The sequence below is a fragment of the Nelumbo lutea genome, chromosome 1 (genome assembly GCF_056320005.1).
Source record: "Nelumbo lutea isolate HS-2025 chromosome 1, American lotus-T2T, whole genome shotgun sequence".
NCBI classification, from domain to species: domain Eukaryota; kingdom Viridiplantae; phylum Streptophyta; class Magnoliopsida; order Proteales; family Nelumbonaceae; genus Nelumbo; species Nelumbo lutea.
The window spans coordinates 188,758,061-188,783,431 of NC_142684.1; the positions used below are offsets into that span (position 1 = coordinate 188,758,061).

General features: G+C 36.8%; 1 protein-coding gene across 2 annotated transcripts in view; it reads left to right on the forward strand.

Moving 5' to 3' along the window:
• The window catches only part of TPP2 (tripeptidyl peptidase ii), a 109,587-nt gene that overhangs the window by 79,385 nt on the left and 4,831 nt on the right, over nt 1-25,371 (forward strand). Inside the window, exons 25-31 of one of the 2 annotated variants that reach the window (XM_088961715.1) lie at nt 1,051-1,128; nt 3,330-3,415; nt 3,537-3,588; nt 3,659-3,793; nt 4,911-4,982; nt 10,949-11,041; nt 16,039-16,134. In XM_088961715.1, the coding sequence (XP_088817841.1) occupies nt 1,051-1,128; nt 3,330-3,415; nt 3,537-3,588; nt 3,659-3,793; nt 4,911-4,982; nt 10,949-11,041; nt 16,039-16,134 (612 nt within the window). The remainder of the gene's footprint in view (nt 1-1,050; nt 1,129-3,329; nt 3,416-3,536; nt 3,589-3,658; nt 3,794-4,910; nt 4,983-10,948; nt 11,042-16,038; nt 16,135-25,371) is intronic. The other variant, XM_088961716.1, reaches the window with a different exon arrangement.

The following is a 25,371-nucleotide window of genomic DNA, read 5'->3' on the forward strand; positions in this document are numbered from 1 at the left end:
CATGTCAATAATAAGTCATTTTTTGTCAGTTTTATTGTAAAAATCCCCCCCCCCCCCCCACACACACACTAAAACCAAATGGGCCATGTCAGCTGGCCCCTTCTTTCTCCCTTCCCAACTGAGTGTTCTCCTTACCTCTCTCTTTTTTGTCCTTAGCCCTTCTTAGCCCTCTCATGTTTCCATTGTCAGCAGTCCTATTTCCTCCTTTCTCATAAACTCTCTCTCTCTCTCTCTCACACACACACACACATGTATGTTCCCAATCACCTAAACCATCTCCCCTCCTTAAATTTCTCCTAAACTATCTCCCCCACCTAAAACACCTAGTCTATCTCACATGCCCGGTAAGCTCTCTAATTCTAAAGTCTCTTTCCCTTTCCCCTATCTCTCTCTATCTATTTCTATCTCTCTCCACCTTCCATATACATGCATTTAATTTTTCATCAATGTATTAAAATATTAGTGTTTAAAAAATATCTAATAAGAAAAAAATAAATAATACAATAAGACAAATAGTAAAGTAAAGTAATACGTTTATAATTAATTAAAAATTTTATCATAATTATAAATAATATTTTAATATTGTAATTATAAAATATCTCTTTCTCTCTCTCTCTCTCTCTCTCCATGGGACCTTTTGGGCCCCACATGTTACTATTTGTATTGATGTTGAAACGGTATTGTGTTCACCGCGTGAACATTGTAGCAAGATGATGGGTTAAGAAGATGACTCTAATGAATTGGATCATTACATAACCCAAAAATTTATTGCCTCAATTTGTTTAGTTTTTGATTCGAATAGATCTTGATTATTTGGTTTTGTCTGTGAAATCTGTCATATAAATTTTTAGAAAATATTTATTGAAAATAAATATTAGAAACACTATTAGTTTCACTAATAATTAACATGCTTTTGTGACAAGTTTTCTTGAAATACTTGTTCTGAACATGAATTGTCTCCTTTGTCTTATAGCTCCATTATGAAGAACTTAATTTTTTGAAGCATATCAAATGGATCAATTTGTTTCCCTAGCTTTGTTAGTTTCCCAGGAGAAGAAGAAAGTAGGAGAAATCAACTTGGGGCCTAAAAATCTCTATTCATCAAAAAAGAAGATATTCATGGGCCAGGTTAGTTGGATACCCGGAAACCATCCAACTCGCTAGCTTCAATTACTAGTTCATATTGAACTCGATCTGGTTTTGTTGGTTTGACCTAATTATGCAACTTTGGAAACAAAAAGAGTAGGATAGGGTTATTTGAATACCTGAAAATCATCCACCGTTAGCTTCAATTACCAATTCATACCGGGCTAGACCGATTTGGTTTGATTGATTTAACCTAGTCATGCAATTTTGAAAACAAAAAGAGCAAACAAGGGAATTTTTCTCTAAAAAATACTTTGTTAATTATAAAATAACAGAAAAATCAGAAAAGCAATAAATAAAGGAAATTTTCTAAAAATCAGAAAATAACAAAAAAATTAGAAACGCAATTTTTTAATTAAAATGATAAAATAAGAGAAAAATTCACTAAAAATAATACTTATTTAACTTATTAAAAGTAATATTTATCAAGAAAATATTCAAAATCAGTAAGTAATTGGAAAATAAAAATAAGGGTAAATTAAAAATCAAGAACTTTCTTTACATGGTTAACTTATTAACTAACTAACTACTTAAAATAAATTAAATTAATTTTACTAATTTACTTTAAAATTGATAAATTAGTTTTTTAATATTTATAAACAATTACAATTTAATTTATTAAAAAAAATTAACATAATAAAACAATAAATAATTGTTAACAGACTTAGAAAAAATTAAAATTGATATAAATTAATAAAAGATAAAAACATAATTTAATTAAAATGAAAAAAAAATTACTTTGTAATTTAACTTATTAAAAAAGTAATTAACTCTCCCTATCCCTTATCCCTTCTAGATTTTTTTTTTAATTATTAGAAATTATATAACTTGAGAATAATGCTAAGATGGATAGGGTTCAGATTGGCCCAATTACAGATGTCTTAAGGCTCTTGTCTAAATGTCAACAAAGCTTGTGCATCACATTTAAGAGTAATAAAACTAATAAAATTTAATAAAAATAGTAAGAATTATGATAATTAATAAAAAGTAGCACAAATAAAAATTATAATGATTTAGTGACCTGGATGAATTGTTGGAACCTGGCCGGTTTTCAACTGTTCCACCAGGTTTTGGCCAGTTTTACCACTTTTTCAAAAAAAAAAAAAAAAAGAAAATCAGGACTTTAAATAACCGGAACGCCTTCCGGTTCCTAGGTGGCTAATCTGACTATCTAATCCAGTCCAAGTACAACATTGGATTGAAGACCAAAATGTTACTCAATGTGACGTTTTTCTGGTACCTTGGTTTGATAATTCATAACAAGGTAGAGGTTGTTAGTTTTCACCCATAGAATTATAGCAAAAATGGGCAAAATGGAGGGATACATCCGGAGTCATAAGCGTGGATATGGCATTAAAAAGAAAACAATGTTTTAAAAGGCATGGGAGGCGTATGCTTGAGGTGTGCCTCCAAGCGAGGTGCCCACAAAACACCCTGAGGCATATGCTTCAGGTGCAAGAGGAAGAGGTGTAGGCCTCATACACCTTACATGTACGCCTCAGGTGCAGAAGGAAGGGAAAGGGGGCTTATGCCTCTTCCCCCTCCTCTTAAAGAGGCTTACGCCTCTGAACTTTAATACCTTGTGACACACCTCTGTGTTTTGCAACAGTTGTAGCACTAGCTATTCTGTATGGAGAAGAATGTTGGGTTGTCAGAAATAACATGTCCAAAAATGAGTGGCAGAAATGCATATGTTGAGATGGATGGGCGTAAAATGTTTAAAGGATGGGGTCAGAAATTAAGTCATTTGAAAGAACTTAGGAATAGCTCCAATGGGGTCAGGAGAGAAAGTAGACTAAAATGGTTTGGCCACATTCATAGAAGGCAATTGGCAGGACCTGTAGGAAGAAGTGATCTGTTCTAGGTTGAAGGGGCTAGAAGGGCTATGGTGGACCAAAAAGGACATGGATCGGATTAGTAAGAAAATGATCTAAGCGCTCATAACATAACGATGGATATGCCATTAAAGAGAATGAAATGATGGCCAACTCCATATAGTTGGTACAAGGCTTGGATGATGAAGAAGATGCTCGAGTGAAAAAAAAAGAAATAAATGACTACTTGTACTGTACTGTAATGAAATTACCATCTATTGTTGCTCTTGACAACTCCGAACTGTAATATTTCAATTACATATTTTCCTATCATGCTTCATGAATCTTAAGGACTCTTTTTTGGTGCAGGAAAGAATTCAGTTGAGTTTTTATTCTCAACCAGATGGTCCAGTGATGGGAAATGGCAGCTTCAATTCCTCAGTTTTAGTTCCTGGGTATGCTCACTTTTCTCAGTTTTTTTGTGTTTGTTGTTGTTGTTGTTTTTTTATTTTTATTTTTATTTTTTCCTGAATGGCTTAGCATTCTATGAAGCTCATTTGACATACTTTCTGGTAGGTCAATTGAAGCATTCTATGTGGGCCCACCAACCAAAGACAAGATCCCAAAGGTATTCTATTTCAGGAAGTGTTATATTTGTTTACATAACATGCATTGCATAACCTTTCCATATTTTGCAGAACTGCCCAGCTGGAGCTGTGTTGTTTGGTGCAATTTCGTATGGGAAGCTGTCACTTGGAATTAAAGAAGTGAAAAACAACCCAGAAAAAAATCCTGTATCATATCAGATTTCTTATGTCGTGCCGCCAAATAAGGTTGTGATATTTTCTGCCTTCTTTTCCTTAGAGTTTCCTCCTTTTCTTTGATCCCTTTAAGTACAGTTTAAAGATTTGGTTTTGTTAGGAATTTTTCTATGTGCAATTAGGGATTTTTTGTAAGTTTTGCTTAGATTTTGGAAAATATGAGGAATTATGGAAATATTAAAAATGTTAGAAATAACTGGTAGAAATGTGAATGCCTGGATGGATGACTGGTAAACTAGGAAGGACAGGATTAGAAATGAAGTCGTATGAAGGAACCTAGGAGTAGCTCCAATAGGGGATAAAGCGAGAGAAAGTAGATTGGGATGGTTTGATCACGTGCATAGAAGACCATCTACAGCACCTGTTATTTATAGTGATGATGATAAATTGATAATGGTGATGAAAGCAATGTTGAAAATATATAGTTTCACATTCAAAACTTACAATAAAATAACAAGCAACTATATACTAGCAATACTGCAAAGTATAGAAGACTAAAAATCCTAAAGCATTTGAATATCATTATCATTATGTAATGTGAGCATCCTTTAAAACCAAAGTTAACTTTTCTATCCCAACTCTTTCACTTAGAGTTCTATAAAATGATCTCAAGCTGATATTCTTAATTTTTACTATTCTTTATATTATTAGTGCAAAGAGTTATCTATTCTTAAATTAATTATTCAACTAAGGTTGAAAAGTTTTTTTTTTTTCCTGAAAAGCTAGTTAAATTGTTGATTCAAAGGTTCAGAACCAATAAATCTAATTACCTTTTTTTTTCTTAATTTTATGAAAAGAAGTGGCTTGAGCATATTTTTATATTTCATGGTTGTTCCAATTGATTTCGACATTACTAAGGAATTTTCCATAATATTTGACCAAAATTTCGAATATATACACCCAACAAATTGAAAATTTCATTTATATATGAAAAACTTTGAAATATGGAAATATCAAGAAATATTGGAATTTTCCAATATAAGAATGTTTTCATTTTTCCCCTTGCGAAATTGGAAAATTTTGCTATGTTTCATGGAAATTATGGACCATGCTTTTAATCAAGTTTTATCAACCCAGCATTAAGTTTAATATTTTCTTTCTTCATTTCTTCTATTCCATTTCGCTGCAGCTTGATGAAGACAAAGGAAAGTATACTTCTTCAATCTGCACAAAGAGTGTATCTGAGCGTTTCGAAGAAGAGGTATTTATAGATGATACTTATGTACTGGAAAATTTTGTTTCTTGTACATGGATCTATGGGTGTCAGGATTAAAGCTGAGTTTTCTTTAGTATGTGGATCTGTGGTGTCTTTTTGTTCTGTTTCTGTTTCTCAATATCCATACCAATGTTTTTAAAGGTGTGTAAGACGTACACCTCTTGTATGCCTCATGCACCTCATGCACACTTCATACAGAAAGAAGGAAGGCATATGCCACCTTCTCTTCTTGAGGAGGCTTATGCCTGCTTGTGCTTGGGAGGCTTTGTTACACCTCTTGCATTCTGAACAACACCTCATGCCTCCAGGTATAGGAGCACCTTGCGCCATGCCTCGTTGTTATAAAACATTGATCTATATATACGAACATGCTTATTGTGCTCTTCCTTAAGTGGCATTGGGTTCATCCATGTGCTAAATCAGCTTGTGCTACCCCAAACCAAGGGTTCAACTACAAGGGACACTGATGCAGGAGCTGAAGAATCTAATTTGGAATTTTTTTGAAATTTTTTGTATTTTTGTATATTTGGACAATATGGGTATTTTTGTCATTTTAGCTAGTCCAGTGTGGGCCTGGGCTATAAGATCTTATTCCTCTAGTTTAGTAGGGCTTATCTTTCAATTTTCAATTTATTTGCATTAGTAGATAGAAAGTTTTTGTGTTTCTTAATGCCCAAGACAAGGAGTGGCATTTTTGTAATTATGGTGAACAGTATTCCGGGCCACAAGTCTTAGAGCTCTTTTGAAGCTAGGACCCTTGGAGTGATTCCTTGGGATTGCTTCCTCTTATCTCTTTCTCCACCCTCTCTCTCTCTCTCTCTCTCTCTCCCCCCCCCCCCCCCCCTTGTGATAGTTTGTTCCATCCCTACTACCTCAGTTTTGGTATCAGAGCCAATGGTTAGTCACCATGTTCTCACAAAGTGACTGATTCTACAGGCCTAGGGTATCATTTAAACAATCTCATGGGTCTAGAATCAATCATGATAGGGCTTTTGAACCATATTAAGGGTCTATGGTTGATTTACTTGAGAATTTGGTGGAAGAAAGTAGGTGTAGTAGTGTTGGATATAGGAGTAAGGTTTTCAATAATGTTAGAAGAGAAAGTGACGTGCCTAATTTCAAGGGAGATGAAGACTGGCAAGCATTTTTTTATTGGATTTCTAAACTAGAAGAATATTTCGATTGCCATGATATGTCTGAAAAACAATGATTTAGATTTGCACACATGAAGCTTGCAGGTCATGCTTAAGTATGGTGGAGAACTCTTGAGCATCGACTAGAGAATAGAGGTGAATATCTTATTACCACATGGGCAGAGGTGAAGAGGTATTTGGCTATTTGCAAGAAAAGTACATTCCACAATACTTCTTTGATGATCTATATGTGGAGTTGATTAATCTCAAGCAAGCTGTGCTATCTGTAGTTCAATATATGCATAAGTTTGATGAATTATATATTGGTGTAAAGGATGATGCCAAGAATGAATTGTCTACAATTCAGACTTATGACTTAAATCATGCCTTTGAATTGGCTCTCAAGATAGAGAAGAAACAATTGGTTACAACAAAGAATTTGAAGCCAATGAGAAGAAAGTACAAAGTTGAAGATAAAGAAGATGATTTCTTGCATTTGATGCCCATCCTAGAGCTAAGGTTGTTGAATGAAGAATTTCAACAAAGAATTTCTTGCATGTTGCTACCTCTAATTCTGCCAAAGGCCGAGGCCATATAATTGTTCCTTCCATGGTTTAATTCAGATTTCATTGAAAAGCTCGAATTCTTATTTAATGTCTCATGATCACTGTTAACAGAAATTTGATGTTCAATGAATTGAAATTGGTTGCTTCTTATTTGTTTGCTTAAACATTAGATTGTTTCTTGTGAGATTTGAGCCTTTGAAAATAAGATTCAAGTAGCTCCATCCCCATCCCAATCTTGTGCTCAGGAATTTTTATTTTTTCTATTAATAAAATCTGTTGATAACTTGATTTACATCTAACAAGATCAAGCATGTGATTTTCTTTTCCTTCACAAGCTTGTCATATTTTTGGTTCTCTTGGAGGTGCCTAATTGACTCCCCTATCATGATGCAAGCCCCCTCCCGAAGGGAAAAATAATAGAAAGAAAGAACAAAAGGGAAGCATTTTGTGTTGGACCTTAGTGCCCAGGGGTGATCATCAAAAACATTTTGGGATGCTCTATTGCCTCATGGCCCTTGACTTGTTGGGATTTACTATTTAGTGGGAATCCTAAGGAAAGTACTTTCTGGAAAATTGGAAAAGTTGAGAGATTTTTTGTGGGAACCAGGGTAAAAAAATGACCGTTTAATTAGTTAGGGATAGTTAGTTATAGCAAAGATGGACAGGGGCTAGGTTTAGAGAATTTGGTTCTTAAAAATGAAGCTTTATTGGGAAAGGTATTGTGGAGATGGCTGATGGAGAGAGAGAGAGAGTTTGTTGTTAGCATTCTTCGCTGTTCTGATTTAGGTTGGGATGCTAGAGTATCTCGTCGAGCTATCCTATCAACTCCTTGGATAACAATACATGACATTCTTCCCAATTTCTCCAATATGTAAGGTAGGATGTTTGTGCTGGTAATCTAGTTCTGTTTTGGGAAGATACCTAGGTGTGTTTGTGCCACTCAAAGACCTTTCCCTTTTCTTTACTCTCTTTCTCTCTTTACAAAAGAGCATATTTCCTCTCTTTTTTCTCTCCTCCAGTCCTCCCTCTTTCTTTGAACTGGGATATTGGTTTTCATAGAGGTTTGTGGGAGTTTGAACTTTCTTGCATCACTTAGTTGCTTTCTTCTCTTGGCAATGCTTGTTTAGATCATTCTTCTTTTGCTAAGAAAGTATGGGCCCTTTCTTCCTAGGGTTCTTTTACTTGTGCTTCTTTTTTCAAATCCCTGTGTTCTACTGATGTGCCTGGGTCTTTCCCTATGCGAGAAGTTTGGGCCAAGTCTATTCCCCCTAAAATAGTTGTCTTCTGTTGGGAGGTGTATCATGGAAAGAATATTACTTTGGAAAACTTGCTAAAGAAAAGGCCTTTTTTGTTTCTATCCCCAAATTAGTGTATTTTGTGCAAAACCCATAGTGAGGGCTGCTACCACTTGCTGATTTACTGCCCCTTTTTTGCAGCTCTGTGGGATTGGATTTCTGATTTGTTTGGTTGCAGGTGGGTTCTTCCATCAGAAGTAAAATTGTTGTTTATCTCGTCTAGCTTTGATTGGCCAACAAAAAAAGGGTAACACATGTGGAGATGCCTTAGAGTAGCCACACTGTTGACAATTTGGGAAGAAAGGAATTCTAGAACCTTTCTTGACAAGGAGAGAACCTTTTCAGCAGTGAGGACCCTAGACCCATTCACTCCTTTTTCCTTTGTTGACTTTTGGAGAAGCTGGGTTGTACTAGCTAACATTGTCTTCTAAGAAAAATAAATCTGCAGCAGTTTGGGTACCTCCTCCAGAAGGTTTTGTTAAACTGAATTTTGATGGGAGCAGTCAAGGCAATCTGGAATTGTTAGGCATCGGAGGAGTCTTGAGAACTGAGGAGAGCAATATCTTATCACTGTTTTCGGGCCCAGTGGGAGTAGGTGATTCAACAAGGGCTGAGCTGTTGGATACTGTACAAAGAATTCAAATTGCCAACCAACTTGGTATAGAGAAGTTACTGATTGAAGGGGATTTTAAGGTGATTGTGGGTTGGTTGCTGATCCCTGATTCAATTACTTGGAGCTATAGGGATCTTATGAAAAAAATTAAATGGTTAACAAGACACATGACAATTAGAGTCCAATGGGTGGATAGGTCGGCAAATGCTTTCGCTGACTTGTCTCACTGACAAGACACATGACAATTAGAGTCCTATTCTTGCCAAACAAGGGGTATCTAGGGAAGAGCTTTTCTTGTCTCCCTGTAATGTTTAGGAGAGGCTGCACCTCATGCCTCTCCAAGGGATGCTTGTAACAGTTTATCTTCTTTGATTAGTGAAATTTCAATTATAAAAAAAAAAGATTCAAAAAAACTGAACCCGTCAAAAACCAAACCCACCAATTGTTTAACCGATTGGATTACATCCAATTTGATCCAATAACAAATGGACAAGTTTTACAATCCAATTCAATCCAATAACCTTTAATGGGTATCCATAACCAAAGTTATTTGATTGGATTTGGATTGCATCAAATTAAAATCTAGTCTATTGACGGCCATTAAATTAAAATCTACCTCCAACTTTCTGTAGGGTTTGCTGGGATGTTAGACAGTGATGGATTTGAAACGTATGAGTCCTCAATGTCACCAAGTAGACCGTGCCAAGTGCATGTGTACTCAAACTATTGGTAATCAAGTTGGTTTGATAAGAAAAGCTTAGTCGTTTGTACATGTGTACACAAACTATTGTTTTAGTTATTTTTCTCAATTGGTAGTCTGTATATATCTATGCATAAAAGACATTTGAATGATTTGATAAGAAAAGATTACTGTAGATGCTTGCAGTTGTATTCAGTTTTAAATTTTGATATGATTGTATGTACAGGAAAAGAATTTAAAAGAGATGACTTGCAACTAAAAGTAAAAGCATGGCTTCGGTATATTGTTGGCTAACTCTTATTTGTGTCTTGAGTCCTGCACTTTGAATCTATATTCCTTTATGCATATTGTTGGCTAACTCTTGTTTCAGAGTCATTGCTTAAGTAGGATTAGAGTTATTGAGTCTTCTTTGAATTGAAATAGGATATGACAGCTTAGTTTGAGTCTTACTAGGATTATTGAGTCTAACAGTTTGACTCCTAGGATTATTACGAGTTTAGAGTCTATAAATATGTATGGACATTTTACAAGGCAATGAAGTTTATTGAGTTTTCTTCAGCTTATGCTAGCTATGGTGAGTGATTCCCATGCCCTAGAGTGATTCTAGGCATCCTGTGTGTAATTCCAGGTATTTCGTCTCTTCTTTTTATCCCTATTTTCTCTCTTTTTTCTTCAAGAAGCCATCACAGCCATCAATAGCCATAAAATTCTGATCAAAGAAGACCATTCAACATTGTCTAAGGACTAGAACTTAGCTTGTCCTACATCATAAAGGAATCTATATTCCTTTGTGCAATGCTATATTTTGTTTCCAAACCTAAGATTGCCAGTCCACAAAGGCAAAAAGAGAGGATAAAAAGGAATAAGCCAACAAAACCCAAGACAATTTGTCCTGACCATAATTCCTTCAGGTTCTGTATATGAATCCCATGCTGTACTTGATTTTGTGTCAAGTTTTCTGGTTGGTTGAAGCTCTTCACCTCAGAAATCTAGCTGTGGAAGGGGATTCCACAACACTGATACACAATCAAGGATTTGGGTGTTACTAGAATGTAATGAAAGAAATTGGGTACAAAGATCAGCTATAAGTGTGGCTGATACTTTGGAAAAACTTGGAGTGAACAGGACGTATTTGTATTGGGATACTGTACCTCAATGATGCATGTAAATAAACAGTGAGGGATTAGGTAGAAACAGTTAGCCGTACTCACAGCGGCAAGCTTACTTATGTACATATAATTCTTTCTCCTATTTTAATCATTTTCCAATCTTATCAATAAAAAAAGGTTTATTTATTGGATATTTAGTTTTTGTATTGGTACAACCATGAAGGGACAATTGCAATTTCACTGCTTTCTAATTACCTGATTAATGATTATATATTCTCATGACAAAGAAGAGAAGCTAAGAAACATATGTACCTATCTGTTCCAGCTTCTGTGCAAACCTAGTTTTTAATTTCACTTGAAGTGTGGTTTGAAGTACCTGCATATCTCAAGTTTCATCTTTTTTTTGTGATCTACTGTACATGGATTTCTTTCCCAAATTATTTTTGAACAACTTTTCACTTCTAAGCATTTCTCATTTGTGTTAATATTCCTGTATTGTGGATATCCACAATGTTTTTACCAACTGATTGGTTAGGTTCGGAATGCTAAGATAAAATTTTTTGCAAGCCTAAAACAAGGCACTGAAGAAGAACGCATGGAGTGGAAGGAGTTATCTACTTCCTTGAAGGTATAACTTCCTTCCTGTATCTGTTTGTGAGAATACATCTTGTATAATTGTGAACTATTGTATTTAAAGTTTCTATAAACATCTATGAAGGACTTACAAGTTATTTTTACCAGTGAAGAAGTTTTATTAGATAAAATATAAAAATTAGGATCCATAACAAATATGAAAAACAGCAGCTTAAGAATTGGAGCCCTGAAGAGCAGACTTGAGACCAATCCCGAGGAACCACATGCACCTTGCTCTGTGTCTCCACCCCTGATTTACCTGTAATGTGTAGTATATGTAATACCAAAAGGATCCCTGATTTCCTGAATGTTCCAAATTCATAAGGAGTGGTTTCATATGGTTGTGGATCATGGTATGCATATGTTGTGGGAAATATGCCCAAGGTCTGATTCACATGTCAAGCATTTTGAATTGTTCATGCTAAACACCAATGGATAATGAATCTGACCTTTCTAGTGCGGCAGGGATGATTTAAATGATAGTTATATTACTTGTCACATTGATTGGATTAGTTGTTGTGGTCAAGTACTTGCTCACCTAAGAGTTTTAATGATAGTTATAATACTTGTCACCTAATTTTTGATATTTATCTATGACTAGATGTGCAAGCTTGTGATTAGGTTTTTCAGTAGCCATCCCCAAAACCTATTTGCAACCTATGCTAGCATGTTCCCAGATTTAGTTTCAGCCTCAGGTTATCCAACCAAAACCTATTGGCAAACCCTATGCTGGCTTGGCTTTACAATCTCAATCTATATTAGTCCTTGGGTTGAGGATGTTATATTCCCTCAACTCTGCATGTGGACCTTCAGTGTTGCATGGAAACCCCCCGAAGGATTTTTAGTCAACATGTTTCACCAAGCTGACTTACTTGTCAAAATGCGAGTCAAACTCTTCTTTTTCGATCGGTAACTTTTTAGACCTTTGTTACAGAGAAGAATAGGAATGAGAGGTAGTACCATGGTCTGGCTTGTGATTGTAATGGCTTCTGCTTGTGAAGATTAAAAGGAGAGCATAGACGAGTAAGAAGAAAAGAGAAGGAAAAGTGTATGAGTGAATGACCAAAATAAGTTGAATCAGCCAGTCCATTAGATTAATTGCTAATATTGGTGAAAATTAGAATTTTGTTCCTAAGTGGTAGTTTACACCATTCTCAAGACCACCCCCTCAAGTTAAGCATTGATATTCATGTCCAACATTCTAGGACTATCAAGTAACTTGGTTTAAACATCCTTGCTGTCAATACACTAGATAGGTAGTTTCCCAACTTAACAAATGGTAAACAAACTTCTCAATAGCAACCTTTACTATAACAATGTGACAGTGAGCTAAAATATGTTTGGCCCTATCATGGTGAACCAGATTATTAACAATAATAGCTGCCTGATTGTCATAGTATAGTTTCATAGGGCCATCAAATGCAATCCCTAATTCTCCCATGAGAGTCTTGGACCAAAGTAGCTCAAAACACCATGTGCCATAGCCCGATGCTCCGTTTCAACACTTAAGCTGTTTTTGTTTTGAGGAAAAAAGTAGGGGAAGGAAGGGAAAGGTAGTTGAAATTCAACACAAGGCTCCAATTCAATATATGCTCATCATTTTGGAGAAAGCAATGAGCTTAAGAAAGGCTACAAAAACCTCTAGTGCATGATGAAAGAGATCTTACAAGGGCTTCCCAAATAAGTTCCTATGAACAACTAGATTGGTCCAACCATGTTTATGGAGAAAGCCTTAGAAGATTGCAACAACAATCTTATATGGCCATTTTCATCAACAATTACAAATGAATAAGAGTACATTGACTAGGATGGTCCTCCAAACTTTGATGAAGTGCCTATTGCTTATGAGGAATCTTCTATCATTTATGATCAGTTTCGAAGTGGTGGAGGCAATACTTATCAAATAGGAGATTTTTTACTGCTCCATACAAGTATACGGGGATCCTTATTGGAAGACATCTTCTCAAAGTTTTGAATGGGTGTTAAAAGAAGAATTAGCTAATTTGAAGCACAAGAAGCATGTTCCAATAGTGATGAGGCATAATGAAGAAATCTCAATCCAAATTGGAGGTTTACACCATCAATCGCCCATTAAAGGGTCAATAACAAAGAAATGTAGTGGAGGCATGGTGACAAATCATTCTTTTGAGTTTGAAGTTGTTAAAACTTGAGGACAAGTTCTTTTCAAGAGGGGGAAATTGATGTAGTTCAAAATCATGCCCCGAGAAGCACCAAAACATTTTAAAAGGAGAAGACAAGTGTCCTTCTTTTGAACTCACTAATGGGCTTTCAATAGCCATTTTGGTTAGTATGTTCCTAATGACCAGTTTGTTAGTGAATTTCTAAAACAGCTTGTTTTATTAAATGGTCCAACAACTAGTTTTCCTCTTTATAAAGCCTTGTAATCTTAAGCTAGAGGAATCAAGTTCTTTCCTTTGTTTTGAGAGTTGAGAGAGTCCTCTCTTCGGTGAGTGAGTTCCTTCTTTTTTGGGTGAGTGAGCCCCTAGCTTTGTTGCCTCTTTGTACATCTTATATTAACAAAGTTCCAACGAATTTCCTTCTTTTTCTATTTCTTTTGAGCAAATTTCTTCCCATTTTCTTTCTTCATATTTGGGCTGCATCACCTAGGGATCTCAAGAAGAGGTGGTGTTATGAGAAACAATGACAGCAATTTGCTTCTAAGTTATTTGGGGCCATTTTGGCATGGCAGTTATTTAAAGGCCAAAGTGCTAGCTCTCACAAGGATTGAATATGGAGAAGATGCAAAGAAAGACATTTAATTGTTGATGGGGATTGTCAGGTATTGATAATTAATGCAATCCTTTACACTTTATTTTTTCAAAAAAAAAAAATCTTGGAGGTACAGATTCGGAGACACACACAGGTTCTAGGACATAGTCTGAATAGCTCACTTCGGGGGAATCCCCAGGACTGCAAAAGATTTGGATGATACTCTAACAAAAAAAGGGGTGACTAGGGAAAGTTTTGTTTTGGGAAACCAGGGTCTATTATAGATTTATAAACTTTTAGTCAATTTTGGCTGTAGCCTTGTATGCATTTATTTACTATCCAGTTCTTTGGATTAGTCAAGTTCATGAATAATGAAATTTCTACTGTTATTTATCGAAAAGATTCTAATAGGTAATGCTTATGTAGATTAAAAGAAGAAAAGAGAAGGAAGAAGAGGGAAGAAGAAAAGAGAAGGGAAAACATAAGTGAATGGCTGAAACCGATTAAATTAGTTAGTCCATTTGGTTAAACACTAATACTGGTGAACATTCAATTTTTGACCCCTGTTTACATTCAGGGTTTAAGAGAAAAGAGAAGAAGAAAGACAAAACTGCCCCTGATTAGGTGGCGGCATGGTTCAAAGTATCGATACGATACACCTGGAAACAGGTGTTTCGGACCCCCAATTTTTTTAATAATAAAAAGCATGCTAAAAGCTTCCCAAAAAACCAAAATGTGAAAAAAAAACTAAAAAGGATAATGTTTCGGCCGTTTCTAAGTACCGATACGATACGATCGAAACTCGTATCGTATCAATACTTTGAACCTTAGGTGGCAGCAATAAAATAAAAAGTACAAGACAGGCTCATGCCCACAAAAGTTAAATACAAAAAGAGATGCACTACAACAACTAAGGCCCAAGCCCACCACACAATTATGTCTCACTACAACCAAAAGTGGAGCTAGCTCTATGACTACTTACCTCAATTTGCATGCTTCACCCAGACCCAAATATAAGAACATTATCTTGGAAGATATGAATCCCAATACAAGGGCAATCTTTTTTTTTTTTTTTTTTTTTTGAGAGAAGTTGTATCATTGTATTAAATATGAACAAATTGTATAGCAAGATAATGTGCTAAAGGAACCAGATTGATTACCCTGATCTAAACATATAGCATCAGCTTGATTGCCCTGCATTTTCTCATATCTGTGATGTCACTGTTTTAAAAGCGAAAGGTGCAAGGGCCATTTTGCGCCTGAGGCAAGGCACACAATTAAAAAAAATGCTAAAAAATAAAAAAAATGTCAAAAAAATGCCAAAAAGTTCAAATAATTATAAAACATAATATTAATAAAGATATAAACTTAAATTTTAAAATAAATGTTTTAAAAAACCTATTATCTAAAATTAAAATACATAAACATAGTACGTAAAGCATATTCAAATGAGAATTTAAAAATGAAATCAAACATATAAAACATTTTCAAGCATATAAAACCCACAATCTCTTTTTTCTCAATTAAATCAAGTAGCTAATGTGACATATTACATTCCTAATTCTATGAGCCGCCTTTGTGCCACACCTCTCGAGGCACGCCCAAACAAGTCCATGTTAGGGTCTTAAATTTTGAGTTTTCACAAAAAATATAATGATTTTATAGTTTTAATTGCTTTTAAGAAGATATTTTATTAGGATGAATGAATGGACAACATTACCAAATAGGGTGTTCTTGAAGCTTCGAGGGGCGTGGCACGGGGTTCTTGAAGTTTTAATTGCTTTACTATAAAATCATTATCTTTTGTGTGAAAACTCAGAATTTAAGACCTTAACATGGACTTGTTTGGGCTGGCCTCGAGGGGCGAGGCACGGGGTTTCGGGGGAGGAGCCCTTGGCCCAACCGCTAGACTCAAAAAAAGGAAAAAGCGTCAAATTTTCAAAAGGCGCACGCTTGGGCTAAGGCGCAAGGTTGGGCTAAGGCGCAAGGTGCACTAGGCGCATGCTTAGGCGCACCAGGCATGCACCTAGGACCTGGCCGAGGCGCCTACCCTAAAATGCGCCTCGCCCATGCACCTAGGCACGCCTTTTAAATCACTGTGTGATGTGCATTATTTTTCCTGAATTTGTTGAAGCAGAGAAGTGTCTAATTAAAATTATTATATCACATTCTCTCTGGCCTAAATTTTCTTCCTTATGGCTTGGCATACTTTAAAAATCCATGTTTTGTTCATGTTCTCTAAAACATATGTTTTTTTTGCAGTCTGAATACCCCAAGTACACACCTTTGCTTTATCAAATCCTGGAGGGTTTAATTTTGCAAAGTAGTGATGAAGGCAAGATTCACCACAATGAGGAGGTAATTTTCTATTGAGATGAATTGTTTGATTTAGGCACTCATTTTGTATTCAGGTACAAAGTCCATTTGGGGAAAATGATTCATTTCCAATATAAGTTCGTTTGCACATACACCACAAATACAATTTAGGAAGGATTGATTTGATGAAAAAAGTTTGATTTAGGGAGTTCTAGTTGTTGCTAGGAATTTCTCTTCCTCCCCCACCCTTATTTCTTCTTCTCACTGCAAACTGCCTACTTGCCTATTTATCCTTAATCACCTATAACCCCTCCTTCACCTCATATCCAACTCCCTTGAATGGTGGTAGGATGGTTAGAATTTTCTTTCCCTCAAAGGCCAAACAGATTATTTTGTTAGAATTTCCTCACCAAAGTTTCTCAAGTACAGATTTTAGCTATTTGAAGACCTTGGAGAAGTGGAAGATCTTGGTTTTATTATAGTTCTCTTTTAGGAGGGACAGAAGTACACTTCGACCATCTTACTTTCACAACATCTAGAAATGCTTCTAATATCTGGAGAGCTGCCCATCAAATAACCATCAAGCTATCAGCAATAATTAATCCATAGGTCTTTCTGACAGCCATCCCCAATTAAAACGTATAATAAGATAAAAAGAATACAAGCAACCTTGCAGCCCACTGAAGACACTCTTGCCATGCAAAAGTCCAATGCATATTATGCTTCAGACTTCACAAACCAACTACCAATCACAGAACTACAAGCCTACTAAGCATGCTACATTATGCCAACAAGCCAGCAACCAGCTTAGAGAAGCCAGATCTACATAAATTTATTTCTTATCTCTTTTCCTTACCCAATCCAATCTCATACTATCCGGTTTCATTTTAACACCCACCGTTTTTCTCTGAAGAAACCTCTTTTTTCTTTCTCCATCTTCCTTCCTTCAACCCATTCTCTGTCTCAGCTTCAACAACAGCCAATGCAATGACTCAATATCTTCCTTTGACAAGACACCAACCAGCCTCAACACATTATCTAACAACTGGCATGTCAGTCCACCCTCAATCCTAGTTAGTCTTTTTGTCTCACCTCCAAAAAGACTAACTAGGATTGAGGATACGATTCATGATCTACTCTAGTGCTCTTATAGCACCCTATTAAGGCTTATGTCTGCACAAGATGGACCAAGAAAAGTTACTCAACTCCAATGGCTTTGATTCCATTGGGCAATCAACTCAACAATCTCTATTGGGAAAAGGAAAATGTCGTTACTCAAGATTAGCATTGCCAATGCTTCAACAAGACAGTTATATTCATTTCCATTAGGCCTTGGTTCCATGGACAATAAAGGCAACATTCATTATCCATGGATTAATGGATAATGCAGCCTAATTTCAATACAAATTAGGCAGTTTTTATTCATATCTTTTTGCTTATGATTACATCAATAGTCCATAATATCTTTGTCAAGCTGGTATATTCTTAAGTGTGTTGAGAATTTGAGATAGGTCTATCATTCGTACAAGATCCTAAAATAGTTCCCAGTCAATGGATTATCAAGGGGGCTTTGATGATCTGGATAGACTGACACATATTATATTTACCTTAAGGAGCGATGAATCTCAAGTTACTTGTGTGAAGACACTAAAGCATATGTGGGTGAACAAGTTCACTAAGCTTGACCTATTAGTAGAATAGTTGCATGCAATGAATTGTCAATAATTGTTTGTATCATCTTAGTCATGTAGATGATCTTTACAGGCGAGGCATTGTTGATATCTTGTGCAAACACTTATACCCTAACCAAGGGATTTAAGCATGCACGTGTTAGCTCTTATGCATAGAGGGGTATGAATACACAAAAATGGAATCTATCACTCAAGAAGTCCTTGGCCAAGGTAGTATGGTTTATTGAAAGAGTTCCAACTATCACCATATGGGTCATCATTAATTTAGCGAGGCATATGATTGAGCTAGTACGTTTGACATATTCACCATGGCCCTTTGCTCTTTCAAGACATTGCATGATAGAAGGATCTGACTGCATGGTAATTGTAGATGGAAAGGGTTCATTTTTCCGAATTCAAACCATTAGGGTGGTCATGACATATGCTAGGTGTCACTCATGATCTGTGAAACCCCTATGAATTATGATCAATATTCACATTAAAGGGAGAATTAAAAGAGTTTCAATTCAATTCATATGGATGGAGTTCCTTTTGGGATACTGAAGGAGTTTGGCATTATTTGCTACTTTGGGAAAAGAAACCCCTATGCATCTTTATTCTTCATGTCTAAAAGATTTTTATTAAAAATAAAGAAAAATGAGATCCCCCCTTCCTCCTCCTTCCTCCTATTAAGGAGGCTTATGCCTTCTTGTGTTCAGTAGGCTTATGCCTCACGCCTATAGGTAGTGGAACGCCTCGCATCGTGCCTCCACATTTTAAAACATTGCTTATGAGATAAGATCTCCTAATGGTAATAGGAGCATAACTTATGAGATAAGCTCTAGAAAAAGAATGCATGGGGTGACCCTAGGGTTTAATGAGTCATTCTTTCTGCTAGACAAAACCCTAATCTAAGAAAAGGATTGCTAGCACAATCTTGGGGCCGTCCCTCCTTCACCCTCTTACTTATTCTCTTGGATCATGCTGTTTCATGTGGATTATTCTTGGAGGCCAAACACTTCTGAGGCTGCAGATTTGAATCAAAGCTGAATTCAGGAACTCAACTAGAGTATTTTGAACTTCACTAAAGGTATGTTTTAGTTTCAGTTTTTGAAACTAGGGTTTCGTACACCACCATGGATGTAATCTTGGGATATTCAAGATTCTATTAAATTTTATATTTCTGCTACACAAAGATTTAAAGAAATCACTAGAATCTGTTGAAGATTAGTCAGTTTTGTGTTGTTTTAAGAGTAGATGTTTTATGTTAGTTGTTAGATAGGAAGTGGGGACCACAACAGTTATGCGAGTCCAAATTTTATTGTTTATTTGAGCCTTTTATAAGCTGTTTTATGTTTTGCCACCCTATAAGGGCATAGTAGTCGTTGTACTCTTATATTTTTAATATAAATATTAAGTGAAGGGGGCGGTCAGATTATTGCTCTCTTTCTTTTCAAGATCTCCTTTTCTCTTCTTCTTCTTCTCTCTTCCTTCTCTCTTCAAGAAACTACTTTTCTTTCATATTTTTGAATTCAGCAGATTTCTACTTGGTATCAGAGCTTCGGCTAGGATTCTTGATGTATTCTCATGCAGCCCTAGATCGACTGACTGCATGAAGTAATAAAGGGCTGATCGATCTACTATTAGATTGCCCAGTTCTTGGATTTTTTTATGGGATCTAGTCATCAGGAAGGTGATCTTCGTTTTGGCATCAAAATCAGGAAGAACTAGAGTACGGGGAAGAGTCCTAGAAAAGCTGGACTCTTTGTTTTTGATATGATCTTGGGCGCTCAGGTATTGTTAGATTTCTTTTGCTTTTCTGTAGAGGGCGATTAAGTTTCTAGAATTTTCTGGGCCTCCTGGAGTGGCCGATTCACTCCTCTCTGTTGGGAGGCACTAGGAGGAGAGAGATTTCTCTCCGAATAGGGTTTTCTTCTTCCGAAAGGGTTTGTTTCTATGTGTGTGAGACCGAATTGTTTTTGGAAGCCTTCCAACCTAGTTTTTTCTTATTGTTGAACTGTTTGAAGTAAGATGGAGAGTTGGAGTACCGAGGTGAAATCCACCAGTACCATGGGACTGGGTGTTGGAGATAGTGGTGATATTTTTTGGGTTCGGAATCATTACTATAGTAAAGCGTGATGGTACAAATTATTTAGAATGGGCACAATCCGCCAAGATGGCTATTGGTGCCTGTGGAAAATTAGGGTACATCACTAGGGAGGAGAAGAAACTTGATACGGATTCTTCTCGATGGGTGCAGGAGAATTACATGGTAATGTCCTGGCCGTGTAATTCTATGTTACCTCACATTGGCAAAAATTGTATATGGGCTAATACTGCAAAGGAGATTTGGGATGGAGTGACTGAAACCTATTCTCGGTATAAAATAGGGAGATAAACCCTTGCCATGTATTTTTCAATGCTGAAAACCGTTTGGTAGGAGATAGATCACTTAGAAACAGTGGTATGGTAAAGTGTAAATGATGCTGCAATCTATCAAAAACCTATCAACCCTTGAATTTGACATTGCTAGGCAGCATATCCTTTCTAGAGAGAGTGTGCCACTCTCTCAAGTCTATGCCACTGTTTCTGGAGAGGAGGGTAGGAGGAATGTCATGTTGAGACAGCCTGGGATTGATCGGTCAGCTATGGTTAATAAAACCAAACCTAAGTTGAATGGAGACAGGGGGAGCAGTTGAAGGAATGGGAGATCCATCATATGGATGGCCGAACCCTGCAGGAAGGTTGGATGGAATTTCAAAAATTTCTTTACTCCCATCTGGGAATCCTATTCCCAATTTAGAAAACTGCATTTTCAAGGTTCGTTCTTGTAACCAAACTGGACCAAATCTGAAACCAAAATAAGGGAGGGATATACCTGATACGGAATCTCCATGCAAGAATGCTCCTCCCAACGTAGGTGTTCAAGCCCAAAGAGAGTACCAAATCCTTCCTCCACTAAAGATGACACAACTTAGGGTGAGGTAGGATTAGCAAGTAGTTCTTCACCAAGAACTAGTGATTCTTCAGCAAGAATCGAATGGGACATTGAGCACAACTTCTAAATTGTTTCTTCTGGCAAGAAACAATATCAAGATCAAATCTTGATCCAATCCAAGAACTGGAGATCGAACAGGGTGGGGCGGCAAGAGCAGGACGAAAAAAAGCAGAAGGCAAGACAGTCTCACTGTGTTGTCTTCTCTCTGTATTCAGCGAATGTGTCTTTGGAGGTTCGCCCTGCCCTCTTATTTATAGTCTTAAAGAGAAAATTTCCTAATCCCATTAGGAGTTTCCTAATCCAAATCTTTTATTTGGATCTGGACTCTTTAAGTGATAAGGATAATTCCTTATCTTAACTGTAGATAAAGATCAACCTTCCTAATCAAACTAGGAGTTCCATTGATCCAAACCTTTATTTGGATATTGATTCTTTAAGTGGATAAGGATAATCCCTTATCTTATCTATTGATCGAAATCCCAGATCCACCCCTATTTAATTAATTTAATTAACCAAGTTCGAAATGGGCTTTTAGGCCCATTAAGCTTTCAGGCTCACTTCCTCTTTAATGCTAGCTAGCTTGGCTCTCTTTGTATGGCGTGGGACCCTATCATTGATCTACACATCAGTTACATGGGTTCAGCCTAGCCTCTATTACAAGGCCTGGCCGAATTCATTGCTGGATACAGTGAACCCTTGAGTCCATCACTATGGGCTCTTATTGGGCCCAACATTTACACTAAATGGTCCTTGGGTACAACCATCTTATGAAGGCCCAAGGACTGTGGGCAAATGCTAGATTAGCCTATCAGATATAATCCTCAATGGTCTTACACTTAACCTCTCAACCCATAATGATCAAACACTGCCTAACAAGAGAAGACCTCTCCCTCGGCTGCAAGGTGCAGTGTTGCACTCTCTACTCACATGGATCCCGGGAATTAAAACCTTTTGCAAACATTTTGAAACCATAATATATTATATATATATATATATCTATGTAAATATATTTTGCAAAACAAATTTCAACGGTTGAAATCAACTGCCGGTAGTTTAGGTTTCCATCAGAGAGAGTGCATCCCCGATCATTCACTTTGTCCGACAAAGGGGTTGATCATGCCACTATGATCACCCACTCAGATGAATTCTTGGACTGTCCCAACATATCCAGGTTTTGACCCCCTATAAGGATCTCACTAATTGGCATATCAAAGACAACCCAATCCGACACCTAGTGCAGTATCATAATCGAGTCTAGGGGTCAGGTGTAACATACCAGTTTTGCCCATCTATCTCCAAGGTCCAGGGCAATATTGGAATTTTGGTCCAGTTCAGGGTTTCAAGAAAACCCACATTGCATGTACCTCAAGTCTCACCCTAGCAGTTGAGACAAGTCACCCCAACCAACTTGGCGGCACATCAGTGTCAACCTTGGCAGGATAAATCTCCCCAAATCTATCCAACGACTGTGAAGATTCTAAACTAACACGAGTCTCATATTGTCCAGTTTTAGGGTATTACACAGAAACACACCATAATAACATGAATCAAATATGTACTTTATTTATTTACAATAAATGTCATAATGTACATCATGCTGATTGGAGCTAAGGGCATACACAGTCTAACAACAGTGAGACTAGGAGGGAGTATAAGGACTTGGTGTGTGATTATTGTAAGAACTTAAGCATACTAGAGACAGTGAAAGCTCCATCCACATCTCATGCCTGCTCGGATCAATATCAATAGGGGAAATGCAAATGTCGCCACTACAGGTGATTCTTCAGTCCCCCTTTCCCAAACTGATTGGGAATCCATTGCTGTAGCAACATTTGGAACAGAATGGGAGAGGTTTGGACAGCTTATGTGCAAGAAAGATACAACTAGTTCTAGCCTTTCAAATGGACAACAAAGTGCAAGAGCCAATTACACTAGCTCTTTTGCTCATACAGGTAGTTCATAAGCAACTGCAAATTTTGCATCCACTTTAGGTAAGGAGGGACCTCCCTGGATTATAGACTGAGGAGCATCTGAGCACATGACTAATGTACCTACCTTCAGTTCCTATCAGTTGTGCTCTAGTAGAGATAGAGTCTCTATAGCAGATGGTTCACATATTCTCTATAGCAGAAGGTGACAATTGGAGTGACCAATGACATTGCTTTATCTTCTATCTTACATGTCCCTAGATTTCATACCAACCTACTTTCTGCTAGCTCTTTGATAAAAATTTTGAATTGTTCAGTGACCTTCCTGGTAATTGTGTTTTGCATGATCTGGAGTCAAAGAAGATGAATGGGAGTGGTCATGAGGTGAATGGAGTCTACCTTCTGGATGGGATTCTGAGACATCAGAGCCGTTATGTTAGCAGTAGTAGTAGTGGATCAGAGTCAGTGAGTCAAATTATGCTCTAGCATAATCGGTTGGGGCATCTTTCTTTTAGTTCTTTAAAATTTTTTTTCCGAAAGTTGTTTGAGTCTGTCCAGTTATCTACCTTGGAGTGTGAAAGTTGTCAATCGGGAAAACATTGTAGACATTCTTTTAAACCAAATAATAAAAGAAGTGCTTTTGCTTTTGATGTTGTTCACATTGATGTATGGGGACCATATCATATTCCTTCCATGGGTGGCTACCGTTATTTCCTCTTGTTTGTAGATGATTATATATGGTACTCTTGGACATATTTGATGAGATCCCATGGTGAGATTCCCAACTTGGTACGATAGTTCCACCAAATGGTCCTCACACAATTTGGAGTGAGAACTAAGGCCTTCAGATCAGATAATGCCAGAGAGTATTTTGAGTAGGGGTGTAAACGGATCGAATCCGAATTGGATTAGGCAATATCTGAATTCGAACCCGATATCCGAATTCGATTCGATATCCGACGGATATTGAAAATTAATATCCGAATTCAATTTGATTAATTAATTATTTTAGATAGTTAATAAATATATAAAATAAATATTTTTTTGATATAAAGTATATAAAGATATAAATTTTTTATATAACTTAATTATATATAAATTATATAAAATATTTTACAGATTATATATAAGAATTAAATAATCGGTCAAATTTGGATATTTATCGAATCGAATCAAATCATATCTGAATTCGAATCCGATTAACTATTCGGTATGAATAGGATATCTGAATTCGATTGATTAGATATTTGAATTATTTGAATTTGATTATGTCAAATATCGAATTCAAAATTGGACTTTCGAATACCGTTGACACCCCTAATTTTGAGAAGGATTTGACTACATATTTTTTGGAACATGGTATAATTCATAAGAGCAGTTGTGAATATACACTGCAACAGAATGGAGTAGCAGAGAGAAAAAATAGACACATTGTGGAGGTGGCAAGAAGTCTTATGGTGTGTGTTTCAGTTCCTATCCATTTATGGGAAGATGCAGTTCTTACAGTTGTACACTTGATTAATTGTGTTCCTTCACAAACTTTGGGGTTTAAGGTGCCATTCAGCCTTCATTTTCAGATGGGGTAATGTTTTACATGCCTCTGAGGGTTTTTGGTTGTGTTTCCTTTGTTCACATTTTTGGCCCCCATTGTAAGAAATTGGATCCTAAGGCCAAGTAATGTGTTTTCCTTGGGTATGCTCAAAACCAAAAGGGGTATTGTTATGACCTTGTGTCGAGGAGCAGATTTGCCACTATGGATGTTACCTTTTTTGAATCCACCTTTTTCTCGAGTGGTTCTCCTCAGGGGGAGTCTTGGGGAGGAGAACTCACAGTCTGTTCCTCTTTCTGTTTCCTTTGTGCCCCTAGTTTTACCATTAGCACTTCCATCAGTTCCATTACCTGAGCCACTACAAGCAGCCTCACAGAAATATCAGCGCCAACAGACGATGGTTGACTCCACACATTCTCAACCCACACCACTCTCCATCAGTCCTTCCAAGGCACCAAATTCAGTAAATACAGTTCCAGGTATTCCCCTTGAGCCTGAGCCTACTATTTTTTCTAATAATAATGTTCCTGCACCTAACACTATTGTTGCAGCTGATCCCACTGACCTTGATTTTCCCAATGCACTTCGCAAACGGAAGAGATACAGTTCCAGGTATTCCCCTTGAGCCTGAGACTGATATTTTTTCTAATGATAATGTTCCTGCACCTAACACTATTGTTGCAGTTGATCACCTTGATTTTCCCAATGCACTTCGCAAATGGAAGATATTGACACCACTGCAGGGGCATATCGGAGGGGTCCCGGAACGATACGTATTGGTCGATACGGGCTGATACGTGTTGATACTTTGAACCTTGGATGATATTGACATATTGTTTGTGATTGGTAGTGATACACAAGTAGCTTTGACCCTCGAGAGGTTCCTTAACTCCGAATTTGAGATTAAGGATTTGGGAAATTGAGGTATTTCTTGGGAATTGAAGTTGCTCAATCCAAATGGGGTGTCTTCATCTCCTAGAGGAAGTGTGTGTCCTTTGCTGATACTGATGCAAATCCTACTAATTCCAAGCTTGCTTCTACTCCTACTGATGCAAATCATAGGCTCTTTGCTAATGAGGGTGAGTCCTTTGCCAACAGAGGAGTGTTCCGAAGACTTCTAGGGAAGTTGTTGTA